This window comes from Rattus rattus, chromosome 9 (genome assembly GCF_011064425.1).
Source record: "Rattus rattus isolate New Zealand chromosome 9, Rrattus_CSIRO_v1, whole genome shotgun sequence".
Taxonomy (NCBI): Eukaryota; Metazoa; Chordata; class Mammalia; order Rodentia; family Muridae; genus Rattus; species Rattus rattus.
This window is the reverse complement of record NC_046162.1, coordinates 55,732,487-55,753,818: the sequence shown is the minus strand read 5'-3', so window position 1 is coordinate 55,753,818 and position 21,332 is coordinate 55,732,487. Positions and strand designations below refer to the sequence as shown.

The following is a 21,332-nucleotide window of genomic DNA, read 5'->3' as shown; positions in this document are numbered from 1 at the left end:
GATCAAACTCGTGTCTTCATACTTGGCAGCAAGCACCTTTACTCCCTTTAGCCATCTCACCACTCAACATTTTTTTTTTTTGAGACAGGTCTTTTTATGTAGTTCTGTCTGTTCTGTAATTTGCTAGGTAGACCAGGCTGACCTTGAACTCAGAGATCTGCCTCCTTAGTGCTGAGATTAAAGTTGTGTACAATACCTGGCCCTACATTACGTTCTTGAGCTGGTGTTTGTCTGCTTGCTTGCTTGCTTGCTTGATTTTTCGAGAAACAGTTTCCCTGTGTATCCCTGTTTGTCCTGGAACTCACTCTGTAAACCAGGTTGAGCCTCAAATTCACAGAAACCCTGAGTGCTGGGGTAAAAGGTGTGCACCATCACTCTGGGCCTGTTGGGTGTTTCAACAGTCCTATATGTACTGGCCCTGAGCAGTATACAACGTGGACTCCTCTTATTACATTTGACTAATTCTACACAAATACACACTACCCCACACTCCCAAGCTACAGAGATGGTATGTCTTAAATTCAACACTAGACAAAATATTTGACAAGGAAGTTCGGATGCCCTAGGGGTTGAGCTCAGTTTATCGTAAGCCCAACAGCCTAACTACACCTCCACAGGCTACTTTTCTTTCTGGTGCTGGAAGCATCTGGCGGGCGTTGAGAGCACGAGCCTGGCGGATTTCATTGGGGACCTGACCCGTGAAAACTGGGAGAGTTTGACAGGGGGGAGACCGCCCGGCAACTCATGACGTCATCCTCATCTGAGCTCTGATAGGTCCTACCTACTTACGTTTTAGAGTCTGTTGTAACCCAGTTTGAAGTCTAAAGGGACCTCTCGCGGACATTCGAAGATATGCACTCGAGAGGAAGATAAAATCACCACTCTCAAGGCCCACAAATTCCTGTAGGCTCCTTCCACTTCCTAGAAGATCCGTCTTCATCGATTCCTGCAGACTCCTCCCACTTCCTAGAAGATCCGCCTTCATCTTGCACCTCGGCTGTTGATTTCTTTTCCCTTCCTGGACTCGGCCATCTGCTCGTCCTACCTGGCATTTCCCAGAAGCCCCAGCGCCGGGAAGGAGTTTGCAGCTGCTCGGTCATCGTGCGGCCCGACGCGAGCCCGCGCTGGTGTGCAGGCCCGGCTCTGTGCCTGGTCTCTGGTGTGAAGGTTTACGCGAGGCCCCTGCTTCGGTCCCCGGACTAGGCCGCAACCCCGGGCTCCATGAAGCAGGAGGGCTCGGCGCGGCGCCGAGGCGCCGACAAGGCAAAGCCGCCGCCGGGAGGGGAACAAGAACCGCCGCCGCCGGCCCCCCAGGATGTGGAGATGAAAGAGGAGGCAGCAGCTGGGAGCGGCTCCGCGGGGGAAGGAGACGGCAAGGCTGCTGCGACCGAGCACTCCCAGCGAGAGTTGGACACTGTCACCTTAGAAGGTACGGGATCCCACGTCGGGGTCGTGCCGCGATCGCTGGTGACAGCGGCCACGGTGATTCGACTTCTCCCTGGGACCTCTGCGTAACCTCCACCTACCTCGGTTCCGTGTGTTTGGTCAGTGGGGCTGGGGTCAGAAGTGCCCGTCCAACCACCATTGACTCTCTGGACCCCAGCCCATGACCGAACCAGTTCTCCAGTCTGCGGACTGTTCTCCTCTCACTCCCTCTCCTCATCTGGGGTTGCATTTTAGTCTCGCTGAGTCTTTTCTTCAGTCCTTCCCACTGATCTACTCCTGCCGACCGATTCTAGCGCCTGTTATTGATATGTAGAAATCAGCATCTGTATTTGTGTCTAAAGAAGCCAGGGTAACATTACATTGGCCCCTTAGTTTAAGAGTTAAAAAAACAGAAAAGGGTCTGTAGCTCTAGCCTCCTTTAGTAAACTTCCTCGGAGAGCCATTTCTGCCTTGTATTCCTTACTTCTGTAATTGAAGCATCTAAACTGTCTCGGTGCACCTTTTCTCTCTCTTAAAGTTCTTACCCCTCCTTTCCTAAAGAGTCAAGCACATATACACTTTTACTTCTGAATCAACCTCCCCACCCCTTTGTTTTTTAGTTTATAATGCTTACCTGTGACCCCAACTACTATAAACCAACACCATCCTCATCTTCTTTCTTCCAGAGGTCCATTCTCAGGTTCCTATTGTCCCCTTGTCCCGTTTAAGTTGCTGTTTTGCTTTTTCCACTTAGTATATCTTGTCCATGTTTGAATTGGGTGTGATGAGACCTCGGGAGTGAGGGTGTCTTCTGTAGCTTGTTCTTCTCTCTCTGTCTGCCTTTCTGTGTCTGTCTCCTTCTTTCAACTGCATGAGAAACTACTTTAAAACATGGAGATAGGCCATGTTATGCCCTGAGTGGTACTTTTGAAGATGTAGGTATGGACCGCATAAACTCCATTCTAAAGTTGGCAACAAGGTCTGTATACAGTAAAGGTCTTCGTACCTGAAATGAAAGTTGCCAGTGGCAGAGATGTCACTCGGCAGCGCCTGAGTGTGTGTGCATGTGGTGAACATTTCATCGTGGTTTGTATTCACTGTAGAAATTTTGGAACAGGTGAGAATTTTAAAATAACAGGGAGAAAATTTCGACTAGGGTTAACATGTTTCCCTGTGTACTTTCAAACTGTTCCATAATTGAAATCACTCAAGTACATAGTTTGGATCAGGGTATTAGTATGTAAAGATATTGTCTTTTTTTTGTCTTCATTTAATACGTCCATAAACATAGGGGTCAATTTATTCAAGAGGCATTTGTTGACTACTTAGTATAGTGATGGAGATTATAAACTCCAGAATCTGTTACCTTGCTTATGCAGGTGAGTTAATCGCATTCGCTGTTTCCTTGGGTTATTGTGAACATGGTATAAATGCATGGTGAGCCCTCCACACGTAGTCGCTGTAACTGTAATAATTACTATTACCCATTGTTAAGTGGGAAATGTAACCGAGAGACTGTCAGTTAATTGCATTCTCTTAATTGCTGCACATTTAAAGTTTTTTTTTAAGTAGTTTTGGAGTCATCACTATTCCAAAGTTTTTAATCTACTTTTGTAACTACTTAAATGTAGCTTCCAGGAATTTATATACCTAAATCAAAAAGGGTAAACACATCTAAATTTAAATTTGTGTGTATACATATGAGTGTGAGTATTTTAGCTGCATGGTTGTAAATGTGTGTAGTGTCCACAAAGGCCAGAAGAGGTCATCTGATCCTCTGGAACTGTAGTTAGGGACAGGTGTGAGCCACCATGTGGGTGCTGGGAGTGGGACCTCTGCACAGAGCAGCTAGTACTCTTAACCACTGAGCCGTCTCCGCAGGCCCCAGTTCTAAAGTTTTTTATGTTGTCCTAAAATCTGATCTACAGTATAAAGGTTATTTTCCCTACTGTTTATTATTAGCAATAAATATTGCTAATTTACTAGTATAAAATGTTTCCGTTTCAGATCTTTGAATGCTACTGAAGTACATTTCTGTCTCTCAGCGCTTTGCCGTCCCTGGTTATGCGCACGCCCACTTTTGTTTTGAAGTTACAGCAGTAATTTCTCTCACCCAGTTACATCAATTCTTTGTGAAATGAGATGTGAATCTGGGGGTTGGGGATTTAGCTCAGTGGTAGGGCGCTTGCCTAGGAAGCGCAAGGCCCTGGGTTCGGTCCCCAGCTCCGGAAAAAAAAAAAAAAAGGAGATGTGAATCTGGTCATATTGTTCCACGTTTCTTTTCAGAAGGCTTTTTTTGTAGTTACATTTCCGGTGTGTCTATCTCTGAGATTTCTCCATTATTTACAAAGTCCATGTTTTGAGCTCTAGTGAATCTCCCTGTGTTTCTTCTACTTTGCCTCTCAACTTTTCTAGGCCTTTCTGCTATCCTCTGCCCTGTCCCCTGCCCAGCCAGCTTTCTCCTTGTTTGCTGGTTATGTCTGAAAATTGGTGTGCCCCATCCCTAAGTATTGCTTAGCCCTATTGGGCTGGGAGGAGTAAATGCCCATGCTACCCCTTGGTAAGACACTCTGTGGAACTGTTCCTCAGAGTGCTAGGAAAACCTGAGGAATTGCAGGTAACATCTTTTTCTCTCTGGTCCTCTGCAGACATCAAAGAGCATGTGAGACAGCTAGAGAAGGCCGTTTCCGGCAAGGAGCCTCGGTTTGTGCTGAGGGCACTGCGGATGCTGCCATCCACGTCACGACGCCTCAACCACTATGTTCTGTATAAGGCCGTGCATGGCTTCTTCACCTCCAATAACGCCACTCGAGATTTCTTGCTACCCTTCCTAGAAGAAGTGAGTGGGGCTAGCTTCAGGGGTGTCTGATACGATTTGCAGTGATCTTGAGTGTGGCGGCTTCATCCTTAAGTCAAGAAGACTTCTGTGAAACTATTGAAGTCGTTGTTATTGTATTCTGTCGTTAGCCTCTTGGCACTTCAGGAAAAGGACTGTCTGTTAATTTTGTATCCTCAGCATCTGGTAGACTCTCTGTGTATTAGGAAACACCCAAGAGTGCCCAGTAAACTCATGTTGATTGCTCTGTCCTCCCCCAGCCCATGGACACAGAGGCCGACCTACAGTTCCGTCCTCGCACAGGAAAAGCTGCGTCAGCGCCCCTCCTGCCTGAGGTGGAAGCCTATCTCCAGCTGCTCATGGTCATCTTCCTGATGAACAGCAAGCGCTACAAAGAGGTACCCAAGATGCAGTGGGAGTGACTAGCAAGCCCCAGGGGCTCTGGAGGAGATTATCTGGGGTGAAGAAGTAGAGGGATCACTGTGGACTCTTTTGCCTCCCATCTTCCCAAGCCAGCGTGGTGGTGCGCACCTGCGACCGCATAGCTCAGAGGCTGGGACAGAATACAAATTCAAGACCAGCCGGGGCTGCATAGTGAGATCATGTCTCAGACATGCACACAATAAACTTTCATAGACCTGCAAGACAGCCGGGCAGTGATGGCACCTGCCTTTAATCCCAGAGCTTGGGAAGCTGCCACAGTCATAGTATTATAGGGCACAAGCATATACAGATAACAGTAGTGATTTTTATATTTTTTATTGGTTATTTTATTTGCATTTCAAGTGTTATCCCGCTTCCTGGTTTTCCCTCCACAAATCCCCTCCCCCCTCAAAGTTATATTTTTAAAAAGCCAACTCTGTGAGCTTGGAGAGGTGGGTCAGCTGTTAGGAGCACTGGCTGCTGTTGCAGAGGACCTAGGTTTGATCCCTGCACCCATGTGGCAGCTCCCAGCCATAACTCCAGCTCCAGGGCATCCAACATTCTCTCCTGGTATAGGCACCAAGCAGGCATGTAGTGCACTTGACATAATTCTGGCAAAACACTCATACAAGTAAGAAAAAAATAAAATGAAAACTCTCCCCTCTGGCCTGAAGCATGTCCAGTAAGGGCCAGTGGATGCTTATCCTACTCTGCCTCTCGCCAGAGTGGGCCATCTTGCTTGACGGTTAACTACAGGACATGCAGAAATGACAGGTCCTGCTGGGCAGTTGTGGCGCATGCCTTTAGTCCCGGCACTGGTAGAGGCAGGTGAATCTCTGAGTTCCAAGCCAGCCTGGTCTACAAAGCGATTTCTGGGACAGCCAAGGCTACACTGAGAAACCCTGTCTCAAAAAAACCAGAAACAGAAAACAAGAAAAGACAGGAGCCTCTCTCCTGCTGTTTTGTTCTTTTTCACCACACTGTCTTTTCTAGGTACAATTTATTTTTTACTGAATAGAGCTGGGTTTCCTGTATATCACAAAAGGTTATGCAGCCATCAGCACTCATTCCAAGGACATGTCCTTGTTCTAGCACAAACACCATGCTTGCCGTCGATCATTTGCCACAATTTACCCACAAACCACTAGGTTGATTGCTGTCTCTTTGGAAGATTCGCCCCTTGCACTTAATACAGAGTTTAAAGATTATGCACGGGTGATGGGGTAGCATGGACCAGTGGGCATGCCGTTCTGCGTTGTTGTTTAACTGAAGGTGGAGCCTAGGATGTCATGGGTGCTAGTTCTGGGCTTAGCCTGTTGTTGTTTTGTTTTGTTTCAGTGTTTTACTGTATGACCCAAGCTGGCCTGAGACTTGCTGCTTTCTGGCAAGTGGAATCACATTTTTGTAACTGGCTAATATTCTAATGAATATTCTTACTTTGTTTATTGTCACTATTTTTTTGTTTAGTTTTGTTTGTTTTTTTCGCCATGTCTCACTCTGGCCCAGCCTAGCTTCCCTCTGGATCTTCCTTCCTCATCCTCCCAAGAACAAGGTTACAGGCCTGTGGCACCACCGTGGTTATTTATGCTTTCTTCAGCTACCAAGAAATTGGGGTCTGAGTGTTCGTCTGTAGGCCTTTGCGTGCAGCTGTTTCCAGGTCTCTTGGATACACACCTAGGGACAGAGTTGTGGCTTATGATATTCCTCTGTGACTCTTGGAGGACTTACAGTTTGTTCTCTTTTGCCTCCCGACCCTTGCCAGGCACAGAAAATCTCTGACGACCTGATGCAGAAGATCAGCACTCAGAACCGCCGAGCCCTGGACCTCGTAGCTGCAAAGTGTTACTATTACCACGCCCGGGTCTACGAGTTCCTGGACAAGCTGGATGTGGTGCGCAGGTACGGGTCCTCAAGGTCTCCATGGTGTCAGAGGCCCGGTCATCCCTTCTGCAGAGGTGTGGGTCTGGAGAGAGAGAGGAACTGGTGTGTGTGTAAGGGTCTATGTCAGTCACTGTTCTGTTGCTGTGAAGAGACACCATCACCAGGTCCCCTTATGAAGATAAACATGTCACTGGGGGCTTGCCAACATTACCATGGCGACATGTGCAGGCTGGAGCAATAGCGAGGAGCTGCATCCTTAGCTGAGGGGTCGGGGGCTGTCGTGGGCTTTTGAAACCTCCATGACATACACCAATAAGCCCTGAGCTGCAGGAGTGGCAGCTCTGGGTAAACAGTGGGCTAAGCTCTGGGCTCTAAAGAGCTGTCCCTGGCTCTTTCTGTCACCCCACAGGAAGAGAGAATTGTAGGTGAATTAGAGCTGGAAGGAGAGCTAAGAATATTTTGGCCTTCTTTTCAAAACCTGCTACTGCCACCCCCATCCCTAACCCTGCCCCTTCACCCCTGACCCTGCCCTTACGTCCAGGGCCTATTGATGGACGGATGGCTCAGCAGGTAAAGACACTGTTGCTGAGTTTGAGGACCTGAGTTTGAACCCTAGGACGTAGGCTGCGGACTGCGAGGACAACCCTTGCACAGTGTCCTGTCTACACACTGTAGCTCTTGTGTGCGCACATAAACCTGACGTAAAGGAGAACCAGGCCAGAGAGACAGCCCGGCTGCTCAAGGCTCAGGCCCACACCCAAAGCACAAGGAGAAGCAAGGCCACCATTCTTTCCTCCTGCGTCCCTGCCCCGCTTCCCCTGATGTCCTCCTGGCTTCTGCTGCTGCCTGCCCTGCCTAAGCCACATTTTTTGGCCTAAGCACAAGTTTTGTCCTCTCTAGAACAGCGCCAGACCTTAACGAATGTTGGCTAGGAAGCTCAGAGTTGTGTTTGGGACTTTTATTGTTTGTTTTGAGACAGGGTCTCTCTGTAACTCTGGCTGTCCTAGGACTAGACAAGTAGACAAGGCTGGCCTCAGACTCACAGGGGCCCATCTACCTCTGCTTCCTGGGTACTACGATTAAAGGTGTGCCACACCACACTTTAGTTTGTTTATTTTGGGGGCAGGATCACTATGTCCCCTTGGCTGGCCACTCTTTGTGGACCAGGCTACCTTAAACTCATAGAGGCTCTCCTGCCTTGCCTCCCGGGTGCCAGGATTAACGGTGTGAACACCAAGCCTGACCTTGGTTTAAGAGTTTGACGTCCCCCTGCCTTTCCCTCTCACAGCTTCTTGCATGCCCGGCTCCGGACAGCCACCCTCCGGCATGATGCTGACGGACAGGCTACCCTTTTGAACCTTTTGCTTCGGAATTACCTACATTACAGCTTGTATGACCAGGCTGAGAAGCTAGTGTCCAAGTCTGTGTTCCCCGAACAGGCTAACAACAATGAGTGGGCCAGGTACCTCTACTACACAGGTAAGCAGGGGTCCCCACCCACAAAGCAGGGATGGCTCAGGCTCTGTGGTGCGGACTTGTCGGGGTTGGTCCATTTGGTAGAGACGGTCCTCACTCAGATAGGCCCGTGAGAGACCAGCTAACAGCTTGGGCCGATGAGCACAGTCTAGACTGCACATGGGATAATATGCAGATCATCAGGCCAGTGAGAGATGACAGCATTCTGAAGCACAGCGTTTGCCCAAAGAGGGGTAGCGGGTCATGGTGGGTCACACCCCTCTTTTGACCCACTCTCCTCTGCTGCACCCCAGGGCGAATCAAGGCTATCCAGCTGGAGTACTCTGAAGCCCGGAGAACGATGACCAATGCCCTTCGAAAGGCACCACAGCACACAGCAGTTGGCTTCAAACAGACGGTAGGCCACAGTTCACCTGTGCCCCCTCGTGCTTGTCGGGTACCCTAAGGTCTGCTTCCCTGCCATGGAGCCGGAGCGTCTTGACCCTTATGTGCTGAGGCTGCTCCAGCGCCCCTGCCCCTTGTGTTCAGATGAGCCTGACGTGTTCCTGAGTCCCAGCACTGACCAGTTCTTCTGGCATGGCCCTGGCCTGCCTGGACAAGTTCTGGCTTCTCCTTGTCCCCTCAGTGTCTGTCTGGATGAGTGTTGTCTATGACCAGGAGACGTAGAAAGTCTCCTAACCATGAAGCTGAGGGGCCCTAGCCTATGTGCCTGCCTCAGCCTGGTATCAGCCTCCATTGCTCCCTTGTCAGGGTGGGTGAGTGTGCTCAGTGACGAATCAGAGGGCTGGAGAGCGTGGGATTTCTGTTCAGAAGCTCAGAGTGGGCCAGCTTGGTTTTAAAAGTCACTAAGCAGCACGAGTGGTGGCACCCAGTAATCCATGTGGTTGGGAGGCTGACACAGCAAGGTAGCAAGTAGAGGCCAGCCTGGGCTACATAGTGTAAGACTCTGTCTAGAACAATAAAAAACACTGCAGACACAGATAAAGAAATAGTGTGTCACATGCTGGTGCATCTCCGTGGGGTGAATCCCGTATCTCAATAAGACGTAAGGGGGCAGGTTTCCTTACAGGAGTATCTGGGGCAGAATGAAGCAGACTTGGTCCAGAGTCTTGGCCAGTGTTGAGTGATGAGGAAGCTTGGGATGATGGAAGGGGAATGTGTGTGTTTAAGGAGGGGCTTGTGTGGGGTGGTGTGTCCCCCTGCACTCCCAAAGCTTATTAAAATAGTTATAGCTGGTCGTGGCGGGGATACATAGCTGTACACCTAGGCACTCAGGAAGCCACTCCAGCCTATAATTCCTTTACTCTCTTACTTTTTGGGGTGTGTGTGTGTGTGTGTGTGTGTGTGTGTGTGTGTGTGTGTGTGTGTGTCCAAAGCCTAGGGTGTCCTAGAACTCACTATGTAGACCAGGCTGGCCTCAAACTCACAGAGATCCGCCTGCCTCTGCTTCCCAAGTGCTAGGATTAAGGGTGTGTGCCACCACCACCCAGACCTTGTTTTCTTCAAGATCTACTTTTGTTTAAATGTGTGGGTGTCTGTCTGCCAGTGTGTGCCATGGGTGTGTGGGTTCCCGCAAAGAGGGTGTCAGACCTGCTTGAGCTACAGTCGCAGGCAGTTGTGAGCTGTCGTGTGTGTTCTGGAGACCAAACTCCTGTCCTCTGCAAACCTTACCTGCGAGTCTCCCTTTTAATGTGTTTAGTTTCTGTGTCGTTTGTGCCTGCTGACTGTGTGCATCCCAGCCTGCCTCCCTCGTCCTCCGTATGCCTGAGATCACAGCCCAGTCACTGTTTTTCCCTTTCCCGTGTCTGTGCGCCCTGCCCACTGTGCTCCATGTCGTACCCTGTGCAGGTGCACAAGCTTCTGATTGTGGTGGAGCTGCTGCTGGGGGAGATCCCAGACCGCCTGCAGTTCCGTCAGCCCTCCCTAAAGCGCTCTCTCATGCCCTACTTCCTTCTCACACAAGGTAAGGCTGATCTCCCAGAACCCTGCTCTGTGGTCTGATGTGTGTGTCCATTTACATCAATAAACCACTCCTGTCCCCACACAGCTGTTAGGACAGGAAATCTTGCCAAGTTCAACCAAGTCCTGGATCAGTTTGGGGAGAAGTTTCAAACAGATGGGACCTACACCCTAATTATCCGACTGCGACACAATGTGATTAAGACAGGTATGGGTTTGGGTCTGACCAGGATGCAGACGCTTTCTTTCTCACACAGGCAGCCTCATGGGTCGGTGGGTGGTGACCTGTCCATGTCCTTGAGACCATCACTGTTCCCCCTCCCAGGTGTGCGTATGATCAGCCTGTCCTATTCCCGTATCTCCCTGGCGGACATCGCCCAGAAGCTGCAGCTGGACAGCCCAGAAGATGCAGAGTTCATTGTCGCCAAGGTGGGGTTTGCAATGGCCAAGGCTGTGACCTTCCTGCCTGTTAGAGGGGGCGGGAGTAGGAGGGAACTTACCAGAGGCCCAGCAGGAACCCAGTCTCATCAGGAAACACCAGTTACCGTAGCAGAGCAGCTTCCCAGGGTGCAGACTGGGCCTGGCATGCGTGTTGGGGCAGAGGAGCTGACCAGCATGAGTCTGACAGGAAGTGACCTTTCCTCCCTTTGGGAGCCCACAGGCTATCCGGGACGGTGTGATTGAGGCCAGCATCAATCATGAGAAGGGATACGTCCAATCCAAAGAGATGATTGACATCTACTCCACCCGGGAACCTCAGCTGGCTTTCCACCAGCGCATCTCCTTCTGCCTGGACATCCACAACATGTCCGTCAAGGTGAGCAGCGGGCACAGGGACACAGGGCTCGGCCAAGGCTCCATACCCTGGCCAGCAAGACTGTAGTGCCTTCCCCCGTAGCATAGCAGGAATATCACCAAGAAGGAGCAAGCAGGGTGCCAAGTTTGCACAGTCCCCTCTCCTGAGTCTCTCTGCCTGTGTGACACGTGAATGGCTCCCTGGCTGGCCTGCATCAGGAATTGCTGAGACTGAAGTGAGCGCTTGGCCAGGCTCGCCTGTGTGAAATGAGAGATGGCCTTTAGTTCCGCAGGAGATTAAGCCCTTCTCTGCCTGATCACTGAGTTTGGTGCTGCTGCTCCCTCCTGGTTGTCTTCCTTCCCCCAGGAGCCAGGGTGGTGCTGTCTTCCTTAAAATCTGGCAAACTCACTGCAGACTTGTGAGGCTCTTGGAGATCCAGCTCTTTCTGTCCTCACTGTTAACATCTGGCAGTGTCAGAATCTGCTTCTAAACAAGTGTGCCTTTAGTCTCAGCCCTCAGGGTGGAGGCAGGTGGATCTCAGTGAGTTCAAGGACTCCCAGGGCTGTGCAGAGAGATCCTGCCTTTGGATGGATTGGGTGGATGGATGGATGATGGATAGGATGGATGGATGGATGATGGATGGATGATGGATAGGATGGATGGATGGGGTAAATGGATACATATATGAAGAGATGCATACATGGATGGAGGGATGGATGGATGGATGGATGGATGGATGGGATGGATGGGATGATGGATGGATGATGGATGGGCTGGATGGATGGATGGATGGATGATGGATAGGATGGATGGATGATGGATGGATGATGGATAGGATGGATGGATGGTGGATGGATGGATAGATGATGGATAGGATGGATGGATGGGTGGGTGGATGGATGGATGGATGGGTGGATGAATAGATGGATGGATGGATGGATGGGTGGATGGATGGATGGATGGAGGGATGGAGGATGGATGGGTGACCACTTCCAGCCTAGATAGGAGGGAAACCATGGCCCATCGTGTTCAGACCTTGGTGTCTGGGACATGTGAAGGCTCAGTGATGTCTGCTTCTCTTTCTTCACCTGCCATTTTCAGGCCATGCGCTTTCCTCCCAAATCCTACAACAAGGACCTGGAGTCTGCAGAGGTGAGCAAGAATCAAGGGTGGACCTTTTCAAAAGGGAAGCAGGGAGGGACCTGGAGGGCAGGGCAGCCCCTGCCTTGGGTGGAGCCGTCAGCCCCTCTCCTCACAGGAACGGCGGGAGCGGGAGCAGCAGGACTTGGAGTTTGCCAAGGAGATGGCGGAGGATGACGACGACAGCTTCCCTTGAGCCAGGGCCTGGGGAGGGGTGGGCTGAGTGGAGACTGGCTTTTTGTCTTTTCCCTCAGAGGTCCCCTGCCCGGGAAACTGTTCTCCGCTTCCCACACACAGCTCACAGACTGCATATGTGCAGGGGTCAGGGATGCTGGGAGCCAACCGTCCCCTTCTTGCTACCATGCCTCTCTGTAGCTGGTGACAGTACACTGTGGGCAGGAGAACGGGTGGCAGCCTCCTGGAGGCAGAGTCCTGCCTCATGGTGGTGTAGGCAGCAGGAGGGGACGGACAGAACCATGGATTAGGGTGTGGACTAGGGCCTGGAGTTGGGGCACATTGGGTTCTATGTTTTTGAAGCTTCAATTATGATTTTTAAACAATAAAAAGTTCTCCAAAACCCCATGTGCGTGTTATCAGTGACTACATAGTACTTGCTTGATTGACTGCACTGTTGACAGGCCCCGGGTGGCTTTATTTTTCTTGGCGTCTTAGCCCCAAGTGTGATAGCATATATGCAGGGAAGGAAGCCAACCAAGGTGAGGGGAACTAAGGTCAGGAGGCCTGGCCTTAGGGCTCACACATGGTGGGTAGACTGATGAATGCCCTAGGCTTCTGTGCTCCTGTCATCAAGTAAAGGACTAGACTCTGGCCTCCTGGCTCTTCAGATCAGGAGCCTAAACTTCCAAGAGGCTCAAAGGGGCAAACAGTGGGAATGGACGTCAGTTGGCAGAGTGTTTGCCAAGCGTGTACAGAATCTGATTCCCAGCACCACACAAACCAGGCTTGATGGTGCAAGCCTGTCTCCCAGCATGGGATCGGGTTCAAGAGCAAACTGGGCTACTTGAGACCCTGCCTCAGAAAAGTCAAGAATGAGCAGCCGGCCTCAAGTGCTGTGCAACAAGGGAGCAAAGCCTGGCGGCGGGGTGGGAACAGCATTCTGCCCAGTGGCCCTATGCTGTGGAAGATGGCTGAAAACAAAAAACTGGGGGGTCAGGACGGGGCTCCCCAGCTCCTCAGCCAATCCCAGCTGCTGATGGCAAATGTCCCCTGTCCCTGCTGAGCTCTCCATCCCTGAGGTGTCTAGCATTCTGCCTCCTGCTTTCCAGCCTTGCCTTCCACCTTGTCAACCTCGCTGGCGTAGGTCTGTTCAGTCGTGTTTTCCTGAGCAGTTACCGGTGAGAGCTCCATCTTGCCAGCCTGTTTGTGGGCTCCTTAAAGGAGGGGCCTCAGTGGCCACCCTGGTGCCCGGCATAGTTGGGCTGGTTAAAGTATTGTTTGTTGGGAGAATGCACACGGACACACCTCACCAGCCTCAGATCTTACTCCACAGGTCTTGGTCTTTTGGTTCCTGATCCCAGCCCTGGTCACAGTGACCCAGCACTGCCACCTCCTTCAGGCTAATGCCACCCCAGTGCCATGAAACGCACAAAGTCACTTCTGAGTGAGATGGGACTCCCAACAGCCTCCATCAGCAACATCTCCCAACAGCAGATGATCTTATCCGGTGTCCTAGTTGTTCACGCCTTAAGTATTCTGTAGTTTTGTTTTTTGAGACAAGGTCCATGTTCGGCTGGGAACTGGCTACACAGAGCAGATTGGCCTTAAAATTCCAGATAGCAAGGAAAGGAGGTTGACAGAAAAAAACAAAGGCTCACAGATTGAAGAAGAACCAGAACGTTTTAGCAAATTACTCAACTGTCTGTAGCAGTGTCAAACCGGAAGTCCTAGACTCACCAAACCAGGAAAGGGTTTACCAGGATCCGGTGGTAACCATGAGCCTGTGGTACTAGTAAGTACCAGGCCTCACCAGGGTCTTACCCTGGATGCTGGGCGGGGGAGAAAGCCGCTGCGCCAGCTGCATACACAGCTGCAGCTGCACCATAGGCTCAGATTATATAAGGTGAAAAGGAAAAAATGCTCACTTAAAGATCACAGACGAGGGGTTGGGGACTTAGCTCAGCAGTAGAGCGCTTGCCTAGCAAGCACAAGGCCCTGGTTTCGGTCCCCAGCTCTGAAAAAAAGAAAGAAAAAAAAAGATCACAGACGAGGTTGGAGAGAGGCCTTACTAGTTAAGAGGGCTTGTTAGGACCTGGCTCATAACATGGGGACAGTCCCAGTGGATCCAGTGCCTTCACTGACACAGAATGCATATACATACATGTATAGAAGGGAAACACTAATACACAGATATATAGATATAGATATAGATACATATATAGAGGTAGATAGATAGATATATGTTTTGGTTTTTTTTTTCAGAGCTGGGGACCAAACCCAGGGCCTTGCACTCGCTAGGCAAGCGCTCTACCACTGAGCTAAATCCCCAACCCCATAAATATATTTTTTAATTAATCCAGGGATGTTGCTCAGGTAAGGGTGCCGGCTTAGCATGCCAGAGGCCCTGGATTCAGTCCCTGGCCTTGAAAAAAAAAAACAAACAAAACAAAAAACAAATCTTTCCAAGCCTTTAGTGGAGCTGACAGCAAGCGTTTGTGCAGCCTCTCACGAACCACCCTGGCCTCTGATCTTCTTCAGTTTGGCCCTGCTCAGCCCCTGTGTGACTTGTCCAGGGAAAGAGGCCATTGCTCTTTGGTCTTTTTTTTTCTTTCTCATATCATATAGCCCAGGCTAGCCACACACTTGCTATGTAGCTAAGGATGAGCTTTATAATACTTATTTATTAGTATATACTAATTTTGCATAGTTGCAGGCGCCACTGTGACATTTTTTTAAGATTTTTTAAATTTATTTTATGTATCTGAGTAGTACACTGTTGCTGTCTTCAGACACACCAGAAGAGGACATCAGATCCCATTACAGATGGTTGTGAGCCACCATGTGGTTGCTGGGAATTGAACTCAGGACCTCTGGAAGAGCAGTCAGTGCTCTTAACCGCTGAGCCATCTCTCCAGCCCCACTGTGACATTTCCATAGAATACATATAACGTATTTTGGCCATATTAGCTCCTCATTACCCCTTATTTCCTTGCTGATGGTCCTCTTCCTCCTCACAGCCTCTACCCTGTCCACTCTTGTTGTGTTTTGGTGATCAGTGAACTTCCTTTGGGTTCTTTGTTGTTGTTGTTTCAAGAAGGGATTTCTCTGTGTAGCCCTTGCTCTCTGTGTAGCTCTGTGAGTCCTGGAACTCACTCTGTAGACCAGGCTGGCCTGTAACCCAGAGATCCGTCTCCGGGGATTAAAAGCATGCACTGCCACCCAGTGTCCAGCTCCAGGTTCTTACAATAACATGGAGGAGTTATTAGAGGCATGGGTAACTTGCTATGGCTACTGAAGAAAAAGTCTCTTCTTTCCCCAGTGACTATAAACTGCTTATAAATCCCCCCAGGGGTAGAGGCCCACAGACCTAGTCCCTTGCAGGAAGCCATCAGAGCGCCCCTGGGCTCCAGTACAATGACCATAGCCACACCTTTTCTGCTGCTGGTGAAGTGTGTCGACTGCATAGCCCCTTCCTCCAGGCCTGTATTCTCTCTGGTCTCATCCACAATGCTCGCTGGGCCTTGGATAAGCTGATACAGCTCTCTCAGTAATAGCTGAGCATCCAGCAGTCACTTCTCAGCACTTAGACCACCACAAACAAAGCTTCTCTGGCCAACACTGATGAGCTATGATGGTCATAAACCTAACTATTCAGGTGGCAACCGGACAAGGACACCATGTCTGTTTTTCAGCCCTAGCTTCCTACTGGGCCCCAGGACTTCACGGACATAGGCGTCGACCATGATTACAGCACTACAGTGGATTCCATCCTGTGGGGCAGGCCTCAAATCCAATTGGGAAGCCACTGGCCAACCCTATGGACAAGACATCGTCGCGTGCCGGAGGCCCTGGGCTCAGTTGTACAACATGCAGACACCATAGCTGAGTAAGCCATTGGATGGTAATTCTCTTAGCATCTGCACACACTCCGAGGTCTAGCGAGGAAGAAGCTCTGAGGTCGCTTCCAGCTTGATTTCTAACTCCTGTGACCAGAGCCTGTGGTGTCTTTGGCAACGTCTTACCACTGAGTTCTGGTTAGCGGCTAGCAGCGGCTGGCAACTGATTATACTATTTTGGGGGCCTCAGGGTCCCTCTCTAGCCAGATATGGTTCTGATCCCTCTGGCTCTATCTCCGAGGTGCTGAGATGACAGATGTGTGGCACCATGTCTGTTTTGGGCAGGGTTAGAGATGTAACCCAGTGCTTTGTGCATGCGAGGCAAGTACTGTATTGATTAAGCTACACTCCAAACCCTACCCTCTGGTCTTTATTCTCCACCATCCAAAGTGGCACTAGAACAAAGGGGGCTTGGGCTGGGAAGATCATCTATGAGCTCTGACACTCCAGGCGAGGTCACCCCTTGTCTGCAGCCCACCAATTGGTTGGCAGGACAAAATGACAGCAGCAAATGATCTCTGACATCCCCACTGCCACCTACACCATGGCTCTCAACCTTCCCAATACTGAAGCCCTTTAATACGGTTCCTCATGCTATGGTGACCCTCAAACACAAAACTATTTCATTGCTGCTTCATAAATGTAATTTGCTACTGTTATGAATCATGACGTAAATATCTGATATGCAGGATGTCTGCTGTGTGACCGATGCAGGTCTTGAGTTTGTGACATATAAGGTAGGCAGCTGTGGTTAGTTAGCATGTTTAAGAATGAAATCTGGGGGTTGGGAATTTAGCTCCGTGGTAGAGGGCTTGCCTAGCAACCACAAGGCCCTGAGTTCGGTCCCCAGCTCAGAAAAAAAAAAAAAAAAAAGAATGAAATCTCAGGCTGGAGAGATGGCTCAGCGGTTAAGAACACCTGACTACTCTTCCAGAGGTCCTGAGTTCAATTCCCAGCAACCACATGGTGGCTCACAACCATCTGTAAAGAGATCCGATGCCCACTTCTGGTGTATCTGAAGACAGCTACAGTGTACTTATATATAATAAAGGAATAAATCTTTAAAAAAAAAAAAAAAGAATGAAATCTCGCCTGGGGTTGGTAGTACATGCCTTTAATCCCAGCATTTGGGAAGCAAAGGCAGTCGGATCTCTTGAGTTTGAGGCCAGCCTGGTCTACAGAGTGAGTTCCAGGAGATCCATGGCTGTGGAGACAGAGAAAACCTGTCTGGAAAAACCAAAAACCAAAACCAAAAACCAAACAAAATGGGAATCCCTTGTCCTGTCCTCTCAAGCAAAGAGGCTATGTAGTTGTCGTCCATGACATCTGTGGCCACCAGAGGGCACTCTAGCCCCAGAGATGGCCCCGCCCCAACAGGTATGCCTCAACGTCAAAAAATGTCTATATTCTTTGGCCCAAAAGGTGGGGGTGAAAAAGTTCAGAAAGTACCAGCCTGAGATGCCACCAGTCAGACAAGGGATCCCTCCCTCCTTTTTAGGCAGTAAAACCCTGTTGGGACTGAGACAGAGGCTGGGATGTCCCTCCAACCCTACTAGCCATGATTGGGCAAGGCATTTATTTCCCTCTCTGACCCAGTTCACAGGGTTGAAAACACCCAGGTCCGTCCCAGAGCTAACACTGGACAGATATCTAGGACTGGAGATGCAGCTTCTCCGTTCTCACCCCAGCCTGCTTCTACTCAAGCCAGCTCACACCACTGCTGGGTGATGAGGAGAGCATCAGGACGCCACATGTGTCAGCCCCTGACACCAGATGCCCCCGACTGGCTCCGCTACAGCGAGGTAATCTGCGACGGGAAACAGAAAGGCAGGGTCAGGTGAGCAAGGAGCCCCAAAGGGTCTTGATTCATTTAAGACAGACATCCGGTTTCCTCTGGCCTCTCTGCCAGGATCTAGGGGCTTAAAAAAAAATGAGTCATAATGGGGGTATTGGGGAGTTCCCAGATAATCAGCCTGGGACAGAGTGGCCTGAATGCTGGATCATTTTGTTTTTATCCAAATGGGCGGGCGCAGACAGCAAGACCCTAGGTTCTGTGAAGGGCTCCTGGCACTACAGGAGGCAGCGGCCTTATGGGTACAAAATGAGATCAGGTTCTCTCTCTCTCTCTCTCTCTCTCTCTCTCTCTCTCTCTCTCTCTCTCTCTCTCGGAATGTTTGTCCCAGGTAGGGGGCTACCCAAGCAAGTCTGTCAGAGGATAGAGAGAAGGAGCAGTCCTGACCTGGGGGCCAGCCTCTTCCCCAGGGTCTGAGTTCCCAAAAGTAGGCTGAACCCAAAGTAGCTCAGCCTTGTTGGACAATTCAGATCAAACACCCTGCAGCAACTCAGGCCTGGGTGTGGCTGGAAGAGAGGAAGAGAGTTTGAGGGGGGGACAAGACGTCAAGGAAGGAACAGAGATTCCCCGATTTCATAAAAACTTTCGCAAACAGCTTTTCCCCAACCCCCTGCATTGTCCTGGGCGATGGACAAATTTGCATAAATCCTGGGAAGTTATTACTAAGCCTGAGTTGCCCCAGCCCCAGGTAATTTCCTCCCGGGGCCTTGATGGGTTTATGTATAAAGGCCCCCTGGAGCTGGGCCCTGGCAGAGCCCAGAGCTGTAGCCCAGATCACCCAGAATTCATGGCTCAACTTTCTGCTCAAGGACGCATGAGGCTGATGGGTGAGTGCCCTGGTTACCTGCTCTGGGTGTGGGCCGGAAGGAGGCTGGAGCAACACGTGCCTCAGACCCGTCTGTTTGCTTCCAGCCCTACAGCTGCTGCTGTGGCACAGTGCACTATGGTCAGGACAAGAGGCCATTCCCCTGCTCACCGTCAGCTCTCTGCCACCATCCCTGCCTTTGCCCCGAAGCTTTCTGCTTAAGTCCTTGGAGCAAGTGAGGAAGCTTCAGGCCAGGAACACTGACCTGCTGGAGCAGCTGGTGAGTGCGGTTGCTCTAGGTGTGGAGGGGGCAGGCGGGAGAACAAATGGGAAGAGGGCAGGCTAGGGACACACAGCAGTGACAGTGTTTGCCTAGTGTGCACAAGAGCCTGCATCGTGCCCTCAGAATACTGACGGAAACATAACATGGGGCACAAAAGGGACAGGGAAGAAAGAGACAGCAGTGGGACCTCTGGATGAGACTGTCCTTAGGGTCACTAGGAAGGTAGGGAGCTGAGACATCAGGTGGATGAAGAAGTCGGAGGACCAGAGCTGGACGAACAGCCTGGCCCAGGTGAGAGCCCTCAGTGTCCTTCCATCTATAGTGTGCCACCTACAAGCTGTGTCATCCGGAGGAGCTGGTGCTGTTTGGCCACTCTCTGGGTATCCCCAAGGCTTCCCTGAGCAGCTGCTCCAGCCAGGCCTTGCAGCAGGTGAGTATTTGGAAAAGGAGGAATAGGAGGAGGAAGAAGAGAAGGAGGAGGAGGAGGAGGAGGACCAGGAGGAGGAGGAGGAGGAAGAGGAAGAGGAAGAGAAGAAGGAGGAGGACCAGGAGGAGGACCAGGAGGAGGAGGAAGGAGGAGGAGGAGGACCAGAACCAGGAAGAGGAGGAGGAGGAGGAGGAGGAAGAGGAAGGAGGAGGAGGAGGAGGAGGAGAAGGAGGAGGAGGACCAGGAGGAGGAGGAGGAGGACCAAGAGGAGGAAGAGGAGGAGAAGGACCAGGAAGAGGAGGAGGAGGAGGAGCAGGAGGAGGAGGTGGACCATGAGGAGGAGGAGGAGGAGAAGGAGGAAGAAGAGAGGAGGAGGAGGAGGAGGGAGGAGGAGGAGGAGGACCAGGAGGAGGAGGACCAGGAGGAAGAGGAAGAGGAGGATCAGGAGGACCAGGAGGAGGACCAGGAGGACCAGGAGGAAGAGAAGGGAACACATCCTAGTATTTGTCTCCCGAAGAGAGGGGGTATCCCAAGGCCTGCTGCCTAACCCTCCTATTGTCCCTAGACAAAGTGCCTGAGCCAACTGCACAGTGGGCTCTTCCTCTACCAAGGTCTCCTGCAGGCCCTAGCAGGCATTTCCTCTGAGCTGGCCCCCACCTTGGATATGCTTCACCTGGATGTCGACAACTTTGCCACCACCATCTGGCAGCAGGTGAGCACCATCTGGAGGGGGTCACAGCAGCGTGCCTGGGCACCCTGGAGCCTCTCTCTTATTTCTAGAGGCCTGGGTATGGGAAGACACCCCTCGCCCCCTGCCCAGCTTCCTTCAGGCTGACAGACAGACTGGGTTGGAGTCTTGATTGTGCTGTTCATGAGCCCCACAGGCTAGCTCACCACCTTCCCAGCACTCCCCTGCCTGCAGGAAGGACCGATCCCTGACTTCTTCTCCTCCCCACAGATGGAAAGCCTCGGGGTGGCCCCTACTGTGCAGCCCACCCAGAGCACCATGCCAATCTTCACTTCTGCCTTCCAGCGTCGGGCAGGAGGAGTCCTGGTCACTTCATACCTGCAGAGCTTCCTGGAGACGGCTCACCACGCTCTGCACCACTTGGCCTAGGCCTGCGCAGAAAGCACTTTCCAGAAAGTTTATTTATCTCTATTTAATATTTATGTGTATTTAAGCCCACTATTTAAAGACAAACAAGAGAAAACGGAGCTCTAAGCTTCTAGATCCTTCTCTCCACTTCTGAGTTTTGTTCTCCTGCTTGGAGCAGAGAGAGAAGGCTCTTGTGTCCTCCTGTGGAGGGCAGGGAAGGAGATAGGTAAATACCGAGTATTGACTCCTGCTGCTGCTCCAGGCACCCCGTCCTGTGGTGGTACCCAAGAAATCACATTGAGCCCTGCTGTGCTGAGGCACCTGTCTCAGGGGCCCAGGCAGCATCTGGTCTCCCTTCTGGGGGACAAGACATCCCTGTTTAATATTTAAACAGCAGTGTTCCCAAACTGGGTTCTTACATCCCTTGCTCTGGTCAACCAGGTTGTAGGTTTTCCTGACCCCGTAGGAATGAAGTCCCTAAAGAAACAGTGGCGGCCAGGTTTGGCCCTGGAATTGACTGGATTCTTTTTTAGGGCCTTGCTGGCCTAGAACTGGGAGTGTGGGAGGGAAAAGGCACAAGGAATCCTGTGGGGAGTGCGTGGCATAGAGGAAGGCCAACTTGTCTACCCTCCCTCTCGACCCCACTTGTCAGTGTAACCAAGCTTGCGGATAATAAAGTGTGTGTGTGTCCAGTAAATGTTTTCCTTCTTGGGTTTGGCTAATGCCTGGCCAGGGGCTGGTGGGTGGCAGGAGAGACCAGATAGAGAAGGTGCAGGGAAGAAGGATGTTCTGGTGACCAGTTCTCTCGGTGCCACTCTGTATAGTCTTGAACTATGCCGTCGGGACCTGACACTAAAAGT

The 21,332-nt window shown here is 50.9% G+C and overlaps 2 protein-coding genes across 6 annotated transcripts; both read left to right on the top strand.

The window, feature by feature from the left end:
* Positions 1–873: 873 nt before the first annotated feature.
* Positions 874–12,518, top strand: Psmd3 (proteasome 26S subunit, non-ATPase 3). Of its 2 annotated transcripts, XM_032913061.1 has the most exons (12): positions 874–1,429; positions 4,074–4,264; positions 4,522–4,659; positions 6,447–6,583; positions 7,854–8,044; positions 8,335–8,438; positions 9,890–10,004; positions 10,089–10,208; positions 10,326–10,429; positions 10,662–10,817; positions 11,898–11,948; positions 12,055–12,518. In XM_032913061.1, exons 1-12 carry the CDS (start codon positions 1,222–1,224, stop codon positions 12,130–12,132), a joined length of 1,593 nt encoding a protein of 530 aa, XP_032768952.1. In that variant the 5' UTR covers positions 874–1,221; the 3' UTR covers positions 12,133–12,518. The 2 variants fall into 2 exon arrangements, with proteins under 2 accessions (XP_032768952.1, XP_032768951.1); XM_032913060.1 differs by having other exon boundaries at positions 11,898–12,518.
* A 6,130-nt stretch (positions 12,519–18,648) lies between these two features.
* Csf3 (colony stimulating factor 3) lies at positions 18,649–21,169 on the top strand. Of its 4 annotated transcripts, none has more exons than XM_032914325.1 (5): positions 18,649–18,688; positions 18,774–18,946; positions 19,272–19,379; positions 19,942–20,088; positions 20,335–21,169. In XM_032914325.1, exons 1-5 carry the CDS (start codon positions 18,649–18,651, stop codon positions 20,491–20,493), a joined length of 627 nt encoding a protein of 208 aa, XP_032770216.1. In that variant the 3' UTR covers positions 20,494–21,169. The 4 variants fall into 4 exon arrangements, with proteins under 4 accessions (XP_032770216.1, XP_032770215.1, XP_032770218.1 ...); XM_032914324.1 differs by having other exon boundaries at positions 18,774–18,955; positions 20,335–20,493; XM_032914327.1 differs by lacking the exon at positions 19,272–19,379 and having other exon boundaries at positions 20,335–20,493.
* Positions 21,170–21,332: the final 163 nt, after the last annotated feature.

Bases quoted from the DNA above. Each gene is read 5' to 3' on its own strand.
- Csf3 (XM_032914324.1), top strand. From the start codon at position 18,649: ATGGCTCAACTTTCTGCTCAAGGACGCATGAGGCTGATGG. The intron at 18,689-18,773 runs GTGAGTGCCCTG...GTTTGCTTCCAG, and splicing joins AGGACGCATGAGGCTGATGG to CCCTACAGCTGCTGCTGTGG. The intron at 20,089-20,334 runs GTGAGCACCATC...TCCTCCCCACAG, and splicing joins CCACCACCATCTGGCAGCAG to ATGGAAAGCCTCGGGGTGGC.
- Psmd3 (XM_032913060.1), top strand. From the start codon at position 1,222: ATGAAGCAGGAGGGCTCGGCGCGGCGCCGAGGCGCCGACAAGGCAAAG. The intron at 8,439-9,889 runs GTAGGCCACAGT...TACCCTGTGCAG, and splicing joins CAGTTGGCTTCAAACAGACG to GTGCACAAGCTTCTGATTGT. The intron at 10,818-11,897 runs GTGAGCAGCGGG...TGCCATTTTCAG, and splicing joins TCCACAACATGTCCGTCAAG to GCCATGCGCTTTCCTCCCAA.